Below are 21,037 nucleotides of genomic sequence, written 5' to 3'. Positions count from 1 at the left end.
ATATATATTATTTTGTTTATATTAATTATAAAGAGTGCAGTATATCAAATATTTATGTAAGACAAATCGGGCCCATTTCCTGAAACTTATTTTTCCTATCAAATTTCGACAGCTACCCCAGCTGCTACATGGTGGTCCAGTTTTAAAAAATATGCAATAGATGAAAGTTTCACAAATCTTGCTTGTTCCTTGATGGCAATGCCTGCTAGTTCTGCTGGACTTGAGAGAATCTTCTCAAATTTCTCGTTCGTGCATAGGCAAATTGAGAAATTGTTTAGGTTTAGAAACTGCATCAAAACTTGTCTTTTGTTATAGATTACTGCAGAGTGCAAACAATGTAATATTTGATTTTGAATGGTGATAATTTTGTAAATAAATTGTACTTTGTTTAACATTTAATTGTTTTTTCTATGAATTATCCATTGTATGTCAATCTCAGTACTTACTTTTATGTGATTTTCTGCCACAAATGTGGCAGAAAAAGGTGTCTGCCTTGCCGGTTTTAACCGGTTTCTACCAGTGGCTTTAGCCACTTTGGCAGAAATTTGCCAACCTTGATGATGATTGATTAGTAAAGATTTAAATGTTAATTTTTATTTTTTAAAAACTAGTGACATACAATGGATGACAATAGTGACAATATACTACAATATCAATTTTAAATTATTTATTTAACATCCCCATTTTTTCCACTTAATGAATAAAAACACTCCTTATCATATGTCACTAAAAATTCAGATTATGAACCTGTATAAATATTGGTTTTATTTCATTTTGATAGTTTAAAAATTAACTATGTCCTTATTATTTTACATTCTGCTGTTAAGTTTTTACTAAAACTTAGCTGCAAAACCAAACAAAAAAAAAAGGTTTTATACATACCCGTATAAAACACAATCATTAGCGTTTTTAAAAAGTGCTTAAAGATGCTTATTTTTTATTTACCTTTTTTAAAAGCCCTTAAAGATGCTTTTTTTTATTCAGGGTTTGTAAAAAGTGCTTAATTTTCTATCTTTTAAAAAGAGTTGTTTTTCTCTGCAATATTTTATCAGAAACTAGTTATTTTATCATGATTAAGAAACTAGTTATTTTATCATGATTAAACGATAGAAAAATAATAATTTTGATTACTGCACAGATCCTAATTATTATTTTTTTTTTTTTGGAAAGTGATTAAAAATATTTTTTGAGTGCTTAAAATGTGATTTTTTTTTTTTTTTGGAAAAATCTGGCTACGCACCCTGTAATATATTTCGCTACTTTTTCTTCAATGTGTCGCAACTGTATATTTTTATATTTATAAGTTTAAAACTGATAAGGAAAAAAAAACATATTGTTTAATTATGTGCAGTCTATATTAAATAAGAAATGGCATAGATTTGATGATAAATCTTATAGATTTGGTTACTTACAACAAATTTAATAGTTCTTTGAATAAATGACTTGCAAAATAAATTAAAGCTATTGTCTCAATGTTTTTTGTTTTGTTTTTTAAGGTAGACGAATTGGTAAAGGGGAAGGATTTGCTGACATGGAATTTGCTATGATGGCTACAATGGGAGCTGTTAACTCAGAAACAGTTGTTATTTCAACAGTTCATGACTGTCAAGTATTGGATTTGCCTGATCATCTATTTGGACTTCATGATGTTCCGGTTGATATTATTGTGACCCCAACCAGAATCATACGTTGTGAACCACGCTTGCCTAAACCTAGTTGCATAATCTGGTCATTATTAAGTGAAGAAAAGATGAGTCAAATACCTATTTTAGGAACTCTGAAAGAAATAGAAGCTAAAAATCCTAAGATGTAAAGTATTATTATGTTTGTTAAGTTTTGATATTTTTTAAATAAAATTAATTATATTTTTAAAATATGCCTACTAATTTTATATTACTATTTAAATTATAATTAAAATAATTTTCTGCTATACTTTTCTCCCTTATACTGGTGAAAAATAAGCACCAAGATATTAACCGATCCAATGTTGCACCCTCTAGAAAATTAATTGACAAGTTTTCCCTCTTCCAACGAAGTTATTTTGATTACAAATAGCAAAAATTTCTGGATATTGCGCTTTTGCACCAAATTATAACTATACGCTAACCATTCTCAACTCTATGTTAGTTAAGCAAAGGGAAGGATTTAATTTGTCAAGACAGAAATAACTTTGCATATAATAAAATAAAAAAAGTTAATGACAGTATCCAAAAGATAACCTCAAATTTAATTAAATAAAAAATATTTTAAGTTGGTCTTTATATGAAAAAAATAAATGTCTGCATTAATTGTAATATTACTAAAAATGAATAGTTTAAAATTTATAAGGGTGCAACAAAAAATTAGGTGGTATTAAAAATTTTAGAATATTGTACTTTTCTGCTATTATAAGAAGCTTTTGGTAGACAGTACTAAAACTAACATTTAAATCTGAATTATATGATTCAATAAGTTTAAGAAGCTGCTTGCAAATAATACAATTATTTTCTTTGAAAAAAAATGCTGTAAATTAAAATTGTTTCAGAAAATAACTTCAAAATTATTATAAAGCAATTATTGCCTTTTATTTATTAGCTTACAGAAACTGAGTGGTCTAACTAAATTGTTATAAAAAAAGAAACTAAAACTGTTTAATGAATGATATATTGCAGTACTGACTTTTTGAGAAAAAATTTGCATACAAAAATATTAACTGTTAAATGCTAATTTTTTTTATGAGGGATGCTCCAAAATCAAATTTTATAATTTTTTCATGATGACTACGATTCTTTACTATACATCTACTTACTATCTATCTTTACAACGAATTGATTACATACAATGGCATGATGAAATACAGACTTAGTGTTATTCTTTCTCCTAGTGGTCACTACAATTAATGCATTTTCTGTGCCAGGTAATCAATTTCAAAAAGTTAACTTAATAGAAAATATGTGCCTAATGGTTTAAAGATATTTTTCCTAATGTACTTTGCAAAAAAGCAGTCCAAAAGTATAGTTGGTTAGTAAAACGTTGATTACATTAAAGAACTGGGTCCTATTAGTCAACTTAACAACCAATGTGTGTAGATAGTAAAACCTACTTTAAATCTGTTGTGATAGAAAACTCTTTTGTTAGTGTGGAAGTTTGGAGAGAGAGTTTGTCCACATTGTTTGACTGGGGTTAAAATCAATTGCATCCCTACCATAGTGGCTAAAATATAGAACCCTAATAAACAGTTTGATGGCTCGGCCATATCTGGAGAGGCTCTGAAGATAGCCCTGCAAAAATTGCCACCTTCAAGAACCCTCAGGGGTCCCGCTCTAGAGGTAGACCACCTACTCGATGGCTCAACGACACCGAAAACGACCTCAAAGTCCTAAAACTAAGAACTGGAGGGGAGTTGCCATGGACAGAGGGAGCTGGAGAAGGCGTGCTGTTGAGGCAGCCAAGGCCTGCAAAGGGCTGTTGCGCTCCTGAAGAAGAATAAACAGTTTGGTATTTGGCCATGTCCCAGGTTAAGTAGTCTGTGTACTTCAGAAATGACTGTTTAACAATACTTCAACAAAAAAGGGGATACAAAGGGCATGATCATTGTTGTAATATTGGGGTGAGCCTATCTCTTAAATCCAAGGAGAGGACATGAATGTAGGTCTCACATTATTGCATAATGACACACTGTTGTATTGTTTTAGCAATGAGGCATTAGTATCAAGGTTGGCAAGTTTTTGACACATGACGGTTTATATTGTCATGTCAAAAACCCATAGTTTTGATAAAACTGTATTTTAATTTGAGTTTAACTGCTTATGATTTAAAATTAATTCATTTTAGGGCAATAAAATTAGAAAAAAAGTTGTTAAAAGATATTTAAGAACAGATTTTTGCGTTTTCCCAACATGATTATATCAAATCATACTATTTGAAGTAAAATATTAGGATACTAAACAAAATTTTCAACATTTCCAAACATCATTTTGTTTGGCATATTACATTACTGAAGAATGTCAAGTCATTCCTGACTTAGAGTTTGTTAGTAGTTACAAGTTTTGAAAGTTTTGTTTAGCTTATTTCTAATATTTAAGAAATGCCAAATTTTAAATTCTTCTTTTTAGTTTTTGAATTTATTAATAGTTCCAAGTTTGTTTATTTCAAACAATTAAGAAGTGCAAAATTTTGAATCTTTGCAAATCAAGTTATAATGATAAAAGTTAAGTATCACTATTTTCAATAAGTATATTACAATATTTCTGTATGAATGTATATCCTTCTATAAGAATTAAATACATGTATATAGTTGCAAAATCAATAGCAATCATTTACAACATTCTATAAAGGCAATTAAGTGAAAATAATATATTGTCCGCTATTTGCCATAAATTAAAGAAAACAGTAGGTTTTTTTACGGTTTTTACCACTGTCGTGTTAAAAACCAGTTTTTGACGGCAAAAACTCAACCCTGATTAGTATGCTTTATTAAGAACCCTGAAATGAGAAAATCAATCAATAATCACCTGAACAACAGACTTTATTCTTAGACTTTTATTTTTTGTTTGAAATAAAGATAGCACTACTAAACATCTATTCTAAATCAATATAGAGATTCGAAAATTACGAAGAACATCTTGACCTGACAAAAATTACCTTCAAAATAATGAGAGAGAAAAAACTTCCATGTTTCATTAAATAAATTCTAATTTAAAGAATTATCATTTTTCCTGAAAATCATAGATTTGTTATAACATTTAAACTAAATGATGATACATAAAGTACAAAATTAGTCAAAAGAATAAAAATATTTCTAAAAAATAGTTTATATTATCACAATTGTATCCAGCATATTATACTATATATATAGATATATATATAGTATGTATAGTAGTACTATGGTAGACACAATTTTTAAACCCAAATGCTTTATTAGAATGAATTATGTCTAGCTCTTGGCTTGGGTTTTAACATTCACCTAAATTTATTAAGATATTTATCTAAATTGAAAATGTTAGAGCACTAAAAATCAATTAAAAAACATTCGCTAATTTTATTTTTTTTTAAAAGCAAGAAACAAAATTCACAAATTCTGAAATATTAAACAAAAAACAATATTTTTTTTAAACAACCTTACTTTTTTACAAAATTTATATGTAACAAAAATAATAGTCTAAAAACTAAATGTAACAAAAATAATTAAATGGTCACTTTTACATATCACACTTTGAGCATTGACACTGGTGTTTCAGAAATCTCTACAAGATTCATTACCTTTCTTGACAGCAAATATATATAAAAAAAGTTTTAGGAGATAGGGTTATTAGTTTTATTTTTTTTTAAAAGCAAGAAACAAAATGCACAAATTCTAAAACATTAAACAAAAAACAATATTTTTTTTAACAACCTTACTTTTTTACAAAATTTATATTTAATAGTCTTAAAAACTAAATGTAACAAAAATAATTAAATGGTCATCTTTAACATAACAATTGTCACTTTTACATATCACACTTTTACATATCACAATTGTCACTTTTACATATCACACTTTGAACATTGACACAGGTGTTTTAGAAATCTGTACAAGATTCATTATCTTTCTTGACAGCAAATATATAAAAAAAAGTTTTAGGAGATGGGGATATCATAATAGCTAACTTGTTTGAAAATCTAACCATCATAGCAGAACAATTATGCTTAATATAAATTTATTATATATATTATTACATATATTATTCTTTATATAAATTTACAATAATTTTCTTCCTTATTAGAACAAATCTTCTTTTACAAAATATTCAAATTAAAAATCTGTACTGCTACTAGGATAAGATACTCAGAAATTATGAAACCACACAATTACAACATCCAATTTCATTCTCTACTGAAGCCTTATTTGCATTATCAGATAATTAACAACTAATCAAAATATTATGTTGCCTTTAAGCAGGGGTCTGTTTAGAAGAAATTTGGGTCCATTAACGGACCCTTCACAAAATATCTTTTCATGAAAACGGACCCTTCACAAAATATTTTAACTTAAAAACGGACCCTTCACAAAATATTTTAACTTAAAAACGGACCCTTCACAAAATGATTTTTCTTTTAATCGGACCCTTCACAAATTTGTTTATCTTCATTATTATTTTGTTAATCGAATAAACCCTTTCCAGGGCAGAAAACAAGAAAGATGGATGTAAACGAATTAAGTTTTGTCTTCGGCAGACGATTCTTCCATTATTCGTCCGAAATTAATATTCTGCGTTCAGCAGTATAGGCTAAATACCAAATATTTGTATGTTGCATCTCTAATTTAGAAGCAGCAATTGTTGTTTATTTTTTAAAATTTAATTTTTTTAATTATAATTTTACAGTGTTGAGCATAATCTTGTATGTCTTTACAATTTAAAAACTCCTTAAAAAATTTTTTTTTTGCAATAACGGACCCTATTTGCACAAATTCATAAAAGCGGACCCTGGTTGAATGAATGTGAGTAATTTTTTCACAATTTCACGAAAAACGGACCTTTCACAAAATGTCTGGACAGACCCCTGCTTTAAGCAAGTAAAAATTATTGATTTCCAAAATTTTGTTGCATTGCTTGAACTGTTTTCTTTTTTGAAATGTTGTAGAGGAGGCTTAAATTTTTAGTTTTAGAATTTGAAATTAGAGAATGTGTTACATTAATTTCCTTCATTTAGTTGACTTCGATTCGGAAAATATGTCTATGGAGTATCATTTAAAAAAAGAGGTTTAAAATTTTAGCTTCTGTAATACTTCTTATTTAAATAAAAATATTCAGAATAGCTACACTTTGTTTAAAAGTTACTTGAACCAGACAAATCATGAAATTACGCAACAATTACAACAAATCTCACTCCCTTCTCCATAATTGCTTGGATTGTCAGATGAATTGTAATTATTCGAACTATGACGTGGTTGCTGTTGTACAGGAAACTGAGACGATTGATATGTACCATTTTGCTGGTTTGGATTCTGAATCCTCTGTGGATTGTTGAGGGATAAATTTGAATTTTTTCTTATAGTACTACCACTTGATGATGTATTACCTTGTAATGCTCTTTGAATGGGAGGTAGAGATGGTTGATTTCCAACATTTTGTTGCCTAGCTTTTTGAATTGTCTTCTTTGGTTGAGTGTTGTTTAAATTCTTAGTTACAGAGCTACTGCTAGGTAGTATATGATCTTGATACTGTCTTTGAATAGGAATGTATAATTGATTTGCATCATTTTGTTGGCTTTGTTTTGGAAGATATGTCTGATGTGGAATACCATAGGGAAGGTTTAAATTGTTAGTTTCAGTAACATAAATATTTGTATTTATAATATTATATTGATTAAAAGTATTGGTAACATTTTTTATTTGTACACTTGATGGATTTCTTTGAGTTGTAGCAGGCAAGACAGTGGATCTATTATAATTTGGTTTCATCCACATATGAACTGTGACTTTAGTCTCTAAGCAAGGCGTGTAACCAAATTTACGAACATTGAAGCTCTTGTTAACATAATGTTCATGAATGAGAGGTCCAAATACTGTTACCATTCCACTTTCTTTGGCACCTTGAAGTGCAAGTCTGTAAAAGCCTCCTGCATCATTATCAATGAATAATACTAATGCTCCTGGTTTGAGTGATCTAAAGATTTTCTGTAAAAATAAAGATACATATAACATTTAGATTCCACTTATTATAAAAAAAAGGTTTTGATATTATATCTTAATTTTAATATACAATCATTTAAAAGGTTTCTTAGATAAATGAAATAGGATTATACATAAGATTCAGGGTGAGTAGCCAGATTTTTCAACCAAAAATTAACACCTTTTAACTACTTTTTTAAGCACTCAAAAAATATTTTTAATCACTTTCCAAAAAAAAAAAAAAAAANAAAAAACAAAAAAAAAAAAAAAAAAAAAATCATATCTAGGATCTGTGCTGTAAAAAAAGTTATTTTTTTCTATTGTTTAAAGTTCTTAATTTATAAACATAAAGTCAATAAAATTCAAAAACATTTTCATGAACTTTACATAATCATGATAAAATAATTAGTTTCTGTTAAATATTGTAGAGAAAATTGTGTAAATCGTGCATTTTTTGTAATTTAGAACAATCGGCACAACAAAGAAAAAGATCTCTTTTTAAAAATAGAAAATTAAGCACTTTTTATAATCCCTGAATAAAAAAAGCACCTTTAAGGGCTCTTAAAAAACATAAATCAAAAATTAGCACTTTTTAAGAAAGATACGCACCCTGAGATTAGTTTAAGATATGAGATTATATATAAGATTAGTTTATATATTTAAGTGGAATTGTATGATGGTAAACTGGTAATGTCTCACTCTAAAAAAAACATGTGTACTGTTTATAAATATACAAAGTTATTTGAATTACTCATAATTGAGACTTATAGAATAAAGGCACGTGTGCTAGGCCTTTTTTTTAATGTTAAATGTTTTGCAGAAAATTTTCAAAGTTTTATGAAAATCTAAAGAAAAAAAAAAGGAAGAATTCTGTTCCATTTTTGAAGAAACCATTTCATTCTATTTTCGTAATTGTTAATATATTTCTTAATTCCTTTTTGTAATAATATTTTATTTTGCAATTGGCATTGAACAGTCGACCCGATTCTGAGTTCACAACTATCATTGTCCAACTTCGTGGCCTTGTAATTTATCCAACCCGGAAGACAAGGGAACATCTTTATCGAGTATCAGGGCACATAAGCCTTTTAGGAGGACATTTTGATGGAACAAACCAGCATTTACTATACATAGAGAGAAAAAATCACAAAACCTCCCACATTTAGCCCTATGACAAGGGGATTCTAACCCATGATCCATCTACCACTCAGGATAATCCACGTCACCACAGTGGTTGGTGCGAACCAGGAGCAGAACTGTATCAACCAGCTGCTTTTAAGATTTTGGCCTGGATAACATTTTCGAAAAGTGTACCTACACTTTATCCTCCAAGCCACAGCAGTTCAGAATAGTGATTTTTATTTATTTATTTTTTTATATAACCGGCATTGAATAGCAGACCTAATTCTGAGTCTACGTCTATCAATGTTGAACTCTGTAGCCTTGTAATTTTGAACCCAATCCAAACAAGGGAACTCCTAGATCAAGCATTGGGATTAACAAGCCTTCTTGGATTACTTTTTGATTTACTCTTGGATTACTTTTACTAACACACATATGCATTTCATGGAGAGAAAAACCTCCCATGGTTAGCCGGACTGCAGTAGGATTCTAACCCATGATACATCTAACAGTGAAGATATGTCTGCACTGTGGTCAGATTTCACACTAACCAGCCACCACTAGGATTCGATCACCTGAGCCACTGTGGCTTAGAATAGTGTTGTTTTAATATATAGTGTTTTTGTCCTATGTATAAATATTATGTTCTGAAATTTGACAATCACATGACAAGGCTTTTGGTTTTATATAGGCTTGTAATTTCCATTGCAATGATGGCCAAAATTATATAAATGTGTTAAAGGCTAATTCTATTCCTTCACAGGAAAAATGGTAACCAGAGGGAAAATATTAAAAACCTGGCAAATACTATAAACCCATGTTTATTTCTTGGCAACTAGTAGGTTATTTATAACTGATATTAAGATATATCATTTCTATGTTACAGCTATAAATATGACCTAGTAACCAACCACACTAACCAGCCACCAGAGGGAAAATATTAAAAACCTGGCAAATACTATAAACCCATGTTTATTTCTTGGCAACTAGTAGGTTATTTATAACTGATATTAAGATATATCATTTCTATGTTACAGCTATAAATATGACCTAGTAACCAACCGTTTGGAGAGCAAAATGATGTAAGCTATCTCATGCAATTAAATTGCAAAATGGAAGAAAATTTTATGCAATTAAAAACTCAGGAAATTAATAAATGTACCAGATTCACAATAATCATAATTTTTATATTAAAATCATTTATATTATTGCATCATAATACATTAATTATATCATACCTTTATTGCAACTGTGTATGTTAAATATAACAGTATCTTTGAAAATGTATGCTCAAGTTGTTAGCAAAAATTGATACTGTTAGTTTTCAAAAGTTTTACTTTGAAATTAAGTATTAGAATTTGTATTTATTTTTTTATAAATGAGTTTCATAATATCATCAATACATACATCCACACTAAATTAAGAAGTTGCAAACTTAATAATTTGTAACAGAATGATAAATTAAACACAAATATTTAAATTAGTAAATATGTAATAGTTTTGTCATTTTTTTTAAAGAAAGTTACATTAGAAAAATACTTTTTCACCTTGTATATGTACTTTTAATATTAAATATTTCCAGAATTATTTGTTCTAAATATAAAATTTTTTTTGAGGATTTTGAAAATCTCAACTATAAAAATGATCATTAAATGGTATAAATTAGAAAAAAAGAGTTTATTATTGAAAGAGTTTATTTTAAAATCATATATAAAAACTAACAACACAAACATATTTAGGAACAAATATCTAAAACATTAAATAAATAATAAACACAGCAAAATGTTTTAGAACATTAGTTCTTAAAATGATCATGTATACCTGAAATGTTTAAGTTTTTGTTCACAGTACTGTTTTCAATGAATAAAAAATGGTAGCAACAATAGTTTTTCTTTCCAAAACAATTAAAAGCATAGGAAAAATTATTTTTTTAAGGATCATAATTTTTCTAATTATTACATGTTATTGCTATTTTAATAAAATTCGTTCTTTATTAATAATTTTATAATTAATTGGTTATAATTTATTAGTATTCATTACTATATAAAATAAGTTTCATTAATGTTTTTTTTTGTATTTTAGTGTATATAGATATTATTTCAATAATACATCTTTAGTTTTATCCTTTTAGTATATCACATCTGCTTTGGTCACCATACCATGTTTAATAAGTTTTCTACATAGTAATACTTTTTATTCATTTAAATATTATTTATTAATAAAAGACTATCTTTTTCCTTTCTTAATACTATAAAAAAAGCATCTGATGCTCTTTTTATGAACATATATATCTTTTTAGTTTAATATTAGCTTTGATTGAAAGCATCAAATTAATATTTGCAATTATAATATTAAAATAGATATATATAATTACCTTAAGCATTTCAGCAGTATCTTTACAGGCAGCTGCTGAAACAAATTTCACCATAGTGACCAAGTTTGCCCCTTGAATAGCCTTATTTACATCATTGTTCATTTTTCCTAATAAATTATGCCCTATGTAATTCCAACTGAAATATTGAGGCTGAACAAATTCACTTATTAATCCATAACTCCCACAACGTAATTCTTTAATTATAGCAGCGAATGTATATCTCCAATCTCCCATACAATCTACAATAGTTGCTGAAAATTGGAAAAATCCTAATTCAGCAGATAAAACAGAAGTCACTCCTAGAACATCACTCCCTGGTCCCCCGCCTAAACTACAAACTTCCAAACGTCCTGTATCAGCTATAATTTCTTGTAATATAAATCTCACTTCTTGCATCGATTTGTTCAACATATCACTCACAAGGGCGGTATGTAATGGAGCATATTTATGCAAATAAGCACATCTATGGGCAGGGTCGTTATAATTGGCGACATCCAGAAATTCGGAAGATAAACTTGAAGGATTAGGTTTGTAAACTTCTTTCATATTTTGTATTCCAGTCCGAATATCGGCGTGGTTAAGCTGGTGTTGTCGAATATCTTCATAAAGAACGTTATTAAATAATCGTCTTATAGTGTCATTATTGAATTCCATCGTAAACTTATTTTTTTTTAAAATTCAAATGCTTTAAAAGACTATCTACTCAGCATATCTTCCTATCTATTCGATCCTCCGAAACAGAAACTGACAATGACAAAAAGAAACTGAGAATGATAATGAAAAGGAACAAAATTATGCACAACCTTTGAGTTTGGCGTAGTCTATTGTTTTTGGCGTTATTTAGAAGAGATTTGGCGTCGAAAGAAAGTATTTAAAACTTATTTTATGGTTTTATCGAACATCTTTTTCACCCACTTTAATTTTACTACTATTTACAGTGTTTAAATTATGGTTAGTTGATAAAATGTGCGTTATTAACCGAAATGAAATATTTGTTTTTAAATAATTTTACTGTTTAATTCAATTCGCGTTTTCTTTAATAGAAGGAAAAGTGTGTTCTAAAGTGCGTTCTCTTTGTTAGAACAAAAAAAGTGTTCTAAAAGGGAAGAAAAATCATTGAACGAAAAGAAGTTCCCTTATTTATTAAAGAAAATCAATTCCTGTTCGAAATAAATAATTTTAAAAAAAAAATGTAATATTTTTTAATTTGAATAGTTGTTAGATATTTTTTTTTTTTTTTTGCGTTAAATAATAGTAAATCGTTATAAAAATTATTTTTGTATGAAATTTTAGAAAAATCGGTTTTATTATTGTGTACAAAATTTATTTCATATCAAAAAATATTATCAAAAATACGCAAAAATCAACATTAAACAGCTCAAACATTCGGTTAAAAGTTTGAATCTGTAAAAATAGATAAATAAAAATATGTTTATGCAGCGTTCGATGTTACTTACCCGCCGCATTTACTTACCAGATCATCTATTACTTACCTATTATTTACTTACCCCATCGATCTGAAGCTGGGTGAGCACCCTGGGGTTAGAATTAGGTTATTTTATATAAACTATGAACTTATATTTTAAACATTTCTTTAATAAGAAATAATAATTCCGAAAATTTGCGATTTTGAGAATTAGCCATTTTATAATATGTGTAGAGAAAAAAGGAAATTAATGCAAAGATTTATTTATTTTTATCAAAAATTCCCCTTCTTGTTTGTAGTGCAAAATCAAGTAACACATGAGAATGTTTTTTTTTTTTTTCATATTACGACATGACGAAGAACACTCCTATTAGTTTGAGTTTACGAATTATGAAACAAACCAAAAAAAGACTTGAATAGAGTACGCGAGTATAATTTCTTTTGATTTTATGTGCATAATAGCTAAAAAAACAATGAAATGAGGTAATTAATAAAAAATATAACCAATTCCATAGACGGTCCGAGAACAAAAATTTTAATATTTTACGCATTTGATCTCGTTATAAAAACTAAAAAGCTTTTATAATATTGTGGGTGACATCACAGTTGCTTAAAAAAATATTGGTTGGGTTAAATCCAGACCTTTCAGCGCCACTAGCCCAAATCTTATAGGATGTGTTAAAAAATATGATGGTCCCATCGCTGGCCGATTCATTTAAAGAAATAATAGATTTTATTAACATTTTTTGTCAATGAGTTTTTTATATCGCTATAAACTATATGATGAAATAGTAAAACGCTAATTAAATTGTTCGTTTTTCTTTGGCGATATTAATAAAGGGCAAAAAGTTGCCAAAATCTGAAGTGTTTAAAATGATATTGAAACCGAAAAAAGAGGGGATTCCCCTATTCGCGTGTTCTACATCTGTTAGATAAGGATGAACTCGTTATCAGATTTAGTTTTATCATTCAACATCTTTTCTTTTTTTTTTCCAACGTTATATATATTAATTTTTGATAGAAATATTAAAATTATTTTAAAAAATATCTCAAAGTATCATTTTAAGTTGTTTCGCTGTCTGTCATCAGTACATTAAAGCTCTAAATTAGCATTTTTATAGTGAAATACGTGTAATCAAATTTTGCGCTATTTTGTAACTATTGAGTTCAGAAAGTGTGACGAATACTACTTTTCTAAAGGACGTTGATGAAAAATAACACATTTTAGCACGAACATTTCCATAAACAAAATTTTTGAATCGTTTTTAACTGTGAATTTTCATTTTTTAAATAGGTTATATGTAAGGTAGGAAATTTTTTTTTGTTATTAATTGTTGTGTGCACGTAATTTGTTATCAAAAGTGAGTATTTATCTTAGAAAATGTTTATCTACTGATTGCTCATGAGCTCATGTAGGAATTTCTTAGAGCCCTAAGATATTAAATAAGATATACTAATCTTAAAAGTTTATGAAAGCATTGAAATATGTGATTTATATTAATTAATAAAAAGAAGATTTTGTGTGCGTTTATGTGTACCTCTCAGTATCCTGAAATATTAAGAGACGTTTGGAAAAAAAAATTCTTTGATTTAGAATTAACCATTGTTTTCTTTATGAATGGTTCTAAACTTAACTATAGACGTCCCTATTTTTTTTTTTTTTTTTAATATTTTAAAGGTAATTCAAATTATAAGATTTTAAGTATTAATCTTATAGTGTAAATTATTTATGTTTGCCAGCTTACTGCTCTGAATGATTAAAAAAAAATCTGAGAGTATATAGTTTATCGAGAAATGATTTTAGCTGCGTTAAGAGAATTGGTTATTTGCACTTCAAGAAGAAGATAACAGATACCCACACATGTGACCTATCACGTCAGCGCCAGTAGATCGTTGATAAGCAGATAATTAATGCGCAGTTAATTAAATACAGCACCGTATCACACATCGAATTTAATAAAAAATAATTCTTTCTCGACGACGTCTTTTACTTAACTTAGATTAATTATTTGTAACCGTGATATACTTTTGCTTTGCGTACCTGGAAACTTCGATGAATAATTAGTTGGTTTATGTTCTACATGGCTTCGTACCTGTCTTTGTATTAAGTAAGTCATATATATTGTGAAAGAATTGAATATTTGTGAAAGAATATAGAATGTGTCATTTAAGAGAATTGATACTTGGCTGATATGGTTTACTCGAAATAGAACAGTTGCTGTTCTAAACAAATGCCACGTTACAACAACCAATCAGATCGAGATACCCACACTACGTCACTTGCTGGTATCCCATTGATCTACACAAGATGTGATGCTTTGATTTTGGTACTTATAAAAAAGATAGTTTGAAGAAATTCGACGCTTATATGTTTGGAATTAGGTATACAGATAATAATAAAAAGCGCAAATTAAACTATTCCTATAAAAAGCTGACTGTATTTATAAAATCCGGTAAACTCCCACAGAAATGGGTTTTTACTGGGAATAACACCTTGAAAAATCTTATGGGGTGTGACGTAGATCATCTTATAACCAGTTGTATAAAGTTTATTTATTTCATTTCCTTTGTTTTTAAGGGATTTATTTTACATACTTTTATATAAATTTTGCAACTTTCTTGTCTTTTGGCTGAAATCTTGAGGTAACGCAAAAGTACATAGTACTGCTTTCATTTTTATTACCATCTTAAAATTTTTAATTATACCTGCATTTTTAATTGTACCTTTTAGTTTTGGGCATCATCGCACAATTTTATTGTTGACTAACTGAAAATGCGCCAAGTAATATTTTCAATTACCATCATTTAAGAAAAATGTTGATTAATTCTTTGGCCATTTTGCTCGACTCGACTAGACTCGCGCTTTGGTCGTCGGGCTACCAAAGCAGGAGAGCCATCCCCTCTGCATAGGATCAAAATTGCGATGGTATGTCTTCGGATCATCCTCAGGGATGTTTCCCAGACCGTGCAGCTCTAGTGCGAAGTATATAAAGTACATACCTAAAATATTAGTTCAGAATTAACTGTTCCATTTTTGGGACTATGGCATTTTTTTAAAGTTCTATGTTTAGATTTTGTATAATTCATGGGGCTGTGATGTGTGCATGCCAGTTATACAGGATACAGGAATAATAATGTTGACAGTTATACAGGAAAAATAATGTTGAAATAGAAAAAAGTGGTTGTACTAGAAAAGGTCGCCTATGTTCAATTTCTCTTGGATTTGCAAGCAACTAATAATAACACTAATACCAAGTATGCGTTCAATCATTATCAGTTTGAATTCATTATCTTTTGTTGAAATTCTTAACTATTGAAAAAGGAAGTTCTTTCTGATAAGGTCAAAAAGCTTCTAAAGGGGTGTAATACTTTTTTACGTTATTTTAAAGGGGTTTTTCAATGTGTTCCTAGCACTGGTATTGAGTAGATTCTTGATATTGATAGTTTTTCCTTTCTCAGTCTTGTAATTTATATAATTTCCAAGTGGCATTTGTTGATACCATATGAGTTAGAGAATAGTGGACTTTTTTTTAATTCGCTTCAATTATAAAATTACATAATAATAAGATTATGGGAGTCGCCACACTCTGGTTTTGGTTGGCGATTTCCGCCAGACGTTGCCGATTGTTCCACATGGAACATGGATTTTTAAATTCCTTAGAGCTTATTCCTATGCTTTAGAGTTAAAAGTTGGAATCTTGTGGCCGGGTAAACATGATGAAATAGGCTGGGTGACTTATGGGCCAAACGGCGTAAAGAGCTTGAGTAAGTAAAAAATCAGAGTCTGGGATATAGATATTTAGGTACTAAAATTAAAAAAAAAAGCATTTATAAAATTAAAATAAGAGAAATAAACATGCAAATTTTAAAAAAGTTGACAATTTTTGCAAATTTTTCTTTTTTTTTAAGAATCAAAAGCTTGAAATAAACATTACATTTCCATGTTTTTATGATTTTATTAATAAAAAATTATTTTAGATTAAATAATAGCATTGTTTTGTATGTTACTAGGTGAAAAAAAAGCACTATCGATATGTCCATGTATGTCTTTGGCATTTTACAAATTTCGGCTTACTTAATAAATTTGAACCCATTTCTAATTATTAGTAAAAATAAAAAAAAGACAGGGTTAGGGGAAAAAATATAGTAATAAATATTTTATTTAAAAATCCAATCATCATTAATGATAAAACTTTTTATAACTATTTAAAAACACTGTCATGACGTGGTGATAGAGCATTTCTTATTCATGCAAAGTAAAATAACTTCAGTTCATTATAAATATTATAGACAAGCATAAATGTTACCCACTTAGCTGTGAAAATCAAAGGAATCAACAACCTTAGTGATAACGCATTTTTAATTTAAGCATCGATTATGAATCGATACTGACCACAATCGATCATTTTAAGGCTTATAGGGTGGTTCTATATAATCTAATTAGCAGTTTATTGTGAGAAGTTTATTTAGTTTGTTTTTTTTAACCTGTGTGAAACCAATTTTACGAACTGGGCGATTTTTAGAGTAGCATAGAGCAACTGGTATGTACTGATTAAATAGCATCACTGTATGCGATCGACCCAATCGCTATAGTTCGGTATCAAGGTTTCATTCACCTATGAACTGCAACTTAAGAAGACAAACAGTATTTATACATATAACCTTTCAATTGGCAGATTGAGAGAAACTTGTCCAGTATTAAGAACCGGTCAATTTTGAGAGTTAGTGTGGGTGTACTGGTGCATATGTACTGAATACCATTACTGTATTCGATATATTATGATTTGGTCGCATCCACATATGAATTGTAACTTTAATTTGTAGACAAGGTGTGTAACTAATATTCCAATATCAAAATTCCTATATGCATAATGTTCGTTAGTAAGAGATCCGAATACTGTAACCACACTACTTTTTTGCGACTTGGATCATAAGTCTGTGAAACTCTAGCAGCATTATCAATGAACTGCAATAATGCTTCTGGTGAAAGTGTATTAGTTTAAAATATATAGATAAACATTAATTATCTGATTTATATCATCTTTCAATTGGCAATGCTTTCTAGGAAACTTATCCAGTTTTAAGAACCGGGTAATTTTGAGAGTCGGTGTGGGCGTATTGGTGCATATCGACTAAATCCCATTACTGTATTCGATCTATTATAGTTTGGTTTCATCCACATATGAACTGTAACTTTAGTCTGTAGACAAGGTGTGTAACCGAATCTCCGAATATCGAAACTCCTGTTTATATAATGCTCGTGAATAAGAGGTCCGAACACTGTTACCAAACTATTTTCTTTTGCGCCTTGAACCATAAGTCTGTAAAAGCCTCCAGCATCATTATCGATGAACAGCACTAAAGCTCCAGGTGTCAGAGATCTGAAGATTTTCTGCAAAATATATAGACAAAATAAATAAATAATTAGTTTATCTAATCTTTTAAGTGGTAATGTGTTGTTCAGTGAAGTTTATCACTTTCTTCGATCCATAACAACCTATCTTACAACGATAACCAGAAGCATGTGACCGTATTTAAGATAAAATTGTCAAATCTTTTCATTTTCAACTTTTGAGATTCCTTTTAAGTCTGACTTTCAGTAAATTTATCTATTAAATCTATGGTTAGCTTAAAATTAATTATTAAATCTACAGTTTCATATACATATTATTTTAAAACCATAATATACCTAGTTAATATGAACTTCTTTTATTGAACTAATTTCCGATTCCCCCGACAAATTGTACACGGATATAATGCTTTAAAGTACTTATAACGTAAACAAGCTTTACGTGGGATGTTTTTCAGTTGAATTCGAATTTTATTTCCCCTGGAAAAAGGTTTTGCTTTTTAATGGAACAGACAATTTATTTCTTATCTGACAGATAAGAAAACTGATCATTCACAATTATATATTCATAAGAGTGGATATATCTGAATGCTTTGTTTTAGAGTCGATAATTTCATCATTACACCAGTCAAAGAAAAGGGTTGTATGAATTGAATCTGTTAAGGTGGTAGGAGTATTACGGGAAATAAGATAAACCCTTTTGTATTCTTTATAGCTTTATTTTATTTTTTAAAGTAATTAGTTGAAATTACTATGAGAATATGTATAAAAGTTTTTAATTTAATATAAAGTTCAAAATAAAAACAGTTATTGAATTGAAATTTATATTAATTTATTTATTCATAATATAGATAAATGATTAAAAACAAATAGAAAATTTCTGTGTATTATACGAATTTTCCGTCCCTCTACGAGTTGACGTTAACGAGGTTTGACCAAAGAATATATAAGTGAGACATATTCTTCACATTATTTTTCTTTGGTTTGACATATATATATGGGCTGCAATAGTGGCACAACTCAAAAAACACGCGTTTTGGACTAATAACAGGTGTCAATATGAAAACACACATTCCTTCAGCAGTAATACTAGCACCTAATTATAATACTAGCACCTAATAATACTATATCCTAATCTTGTATGATATTCTGATTAGTTTTTTAGTACACAGGGCCGGATCAACCTATAGGCATACTAGGCACGTGCCTAGGCCCTAGGGCCTACGAAAAACTTGGGAGGAAAAAAAATTGTTGACAAAAATAATTTAGCTTTAAAAACAACAAGTGTATTTCGCACAAAATTATGAAGATACAAATAAAAATATAATATTTTTCGGTAATAAATTATTTTGCAGAATCTTATGATCTAGTATATTACTTTTTTTGCGATTTTTGGATTCTACGAAATCTTTTATTATGCTGTCGAATTCCAAACTACGCAAAATGTCGTATTCAATAGACATAAGTACGAGCGATGCCAAACGATCTTGATTCATTGTTGAACGCAAATAATTTTTTATCAATTTTAATCTGGAGAAAGATCTTTCTCCTTCTGCATTTGATCCAAGAATCGACAAATATATTCTTAATGCAATGTGAACGTTAGGAAAAGTATTCACAAGTTTATCTTTAATTTGAGCCTTCAACATTTCTTGTGCAGATTTATGTTCATACAAATTTGAAAATAGTAAAAATTCATCTACAAAGTTTTCCTCTAAATCGGATGAGTTTTCACCAAATTTTGCGCTTTTAGTTTAATCTCAGATTCTGACAAATTTTTGTGAACAAGAAAACCGAAATTATCGTACAAATCACTGTAAGCTTTACGCCTTTTAGTCATTTCTGAAATTAATACATACACTCATCTCTACCCCCCCCCCCAATTTAAACGACAGAAAAAATTTTTAAAAAAAATTTGATCATTTATCTTAAAAAATAATTTTTTTTTTTTTTCGTTTACATTTTTTTTATAATTTAGTATATAAATTACATCGTTAAAATCGTGATCATAACATTTTTACACAAGTTTAAAATCTGTTAACAAAACAATTGTATTGCTTTTAAAATTATACTATTTCTAAACACCGTATTTTTCTGAAGCATGAATCTTCTTTAAAATTTCAGGATTTTTTTCGAGTAATTGAGAAAATATGTCACATGAAAAATCAAAATTAATCAGTACAGATAAAACCGTTTTCACTGTATTCACATCCATTCGCGATTTTTCATTAGTCCAATAGTTATTTATGCGCGAAAATACCCGTTCTACAGGCGCATTGATGCTTGGCCAGCACATTGCAAGCTCAACAATTCTTTTGATATTTGTAAATGGTATATTGTTTTTTTGAAAATAATTGTTTATTTCGCGCCATTTGTCTGTTATGTGTACGGATTGGTACCATTTATCGTCTTTTGAATCCAAATAACCTTCAAGATAAGTAAACTCGTCAAATAAATCGTCGGAATTAACATTCAAAATTGCACATTTTGAAGAGAGAGACAGAACTGCCTCGTCGAATTCAGACCGTGAAGGCTTACAATCTAAAAGAAGGCACTTCAAATCAGACATATCATCGTTGTTATCGTTCCAAGCTTCTAAATATGAAATCGCAGCTTCATAGAATTCTTTCGACGTTTCTAAATAAGAATCTTCAGTAATGATATTCTCAGCAATCAATTTAGTCAATTCAGGTTTTACAACAAGTGGAACAAATTTGGCATTCTTTCGTGCTTTCAATTTAAATATCAAATCCTTGACAACCGCTCCAGATTCAATAACACATTTGTCATCGCTTTCAATTTTCAAGATGCTTTGATTAAAAATTGCAGCATGCGAATGCGCAAAAAACAACCATAACTCGGTTGTTTCACTCTCAAAATAATTCTTCAAGATTTTTGGGCACTTTTTTTCAGACAACATAAATTCTTTAAGAGATAAATAAATTTTAATAATTCTTTCTGCAGCAGGAAGTAATGTCAACCACCTAACATGAATGTGTCCTAAAATTTTATGATATTCTTGGTCAGCATACTCACAAAATTCTTTCAGTCTTTCAATTCGGACTGTGTAAATTTTAAAATAACTAAAAAGTTTAGATACCATAACTTCAATATCTACAGGCAAACAATCAA

The 21,037-nt window shown here is 28.8% G+C and overlaps 3 protein-coding genes across 3 annotated transcripts in view; 1 reads left to right on the top strand and 2 right to left on the bottom strand.

Moving 5' to 3' along the window:
- The window catches only part of LOC107452471 (methenyltetrahydrofolate synthase domain-containing protein lost), an 18,884-nt gene extending 8,524 nt beyond the window's left edge, over nt 1-10,360 (top strand). The window contains exons 5-6 of the mRNA XM_016068950.3: nt 1,497-1,809; nt 9,793-10,360. Of these exons, the coding sequence (XP_015924436.2) occupies nt 1,497-1,809; nt 9,793-9,841 (362 nt within the window). The 3' untranslated portion in view covers nt 9,842-10,360. The remainder of the gene's footprint in view (nt 1-1,496; nt 1,810-9,792) is intronic.
- Nucleotides 4,490-12,024, bottom strand: LOC107452470 (uncharacterized). Its single transcript, XM_016068949.3, has 2 exons — nt 11,130-12,024; nt 4,490-7,639 (listed from the first exon to the last, which is right to left on the bottom strand). Exons 1-2 carry the CDS (start codon nt 11,781-11,783, stop codon nt 6,815-6,817), a joined length of 1,479 nt encoding a protein of 492 aa, XP_015924435.1. The 5' UTR covers nt 11,784-12,024; the 3' UTR covers nt 4,490-6,814.
- A 4,769-nt stretch (nt 12,025-16,793) lies between these two features.
- Nucleotides 16,794-21,037, bottom strand: part of LOC107452469 (uncharacterized) — a 6,502-nt gene continuing 2,258 nt past the window's right edge. Inside the window, exon 2 of the mRNA XM_016068948.3 lies at nt 16,794-17,947. Within this exon, the coding sequence (XP_015924434.1) occupies nt 17,636-17,947 (312 nt within the window). The 3' untranslated portion in view covers nt 16,794-17,635. The remainder of the gene's footprint in view (nt 17,948-21,037) is intronic.

This window comes from Parasteatoda tepidariorum, chromosome 6, assembly GCF_043381705.1.
Source record: "Parasteatoda tepidariorum isolate YZ-2023 chromosome 6, CAS_Ptep_4.0, whole genome shotgun sequence".
NCBI classification, from domain to species: Eukaryota; Metazoa; Arthropoda; class Arachnida; order Araneae; family Theridiidae; genus Parasteatoda; species Parasteatoda tepidariorum.
The sequence above is the reverse complement of the archived record's forward strand: the minus strand, read 5'-3'. Positions and strand labels throughout refer to the sequence as shown.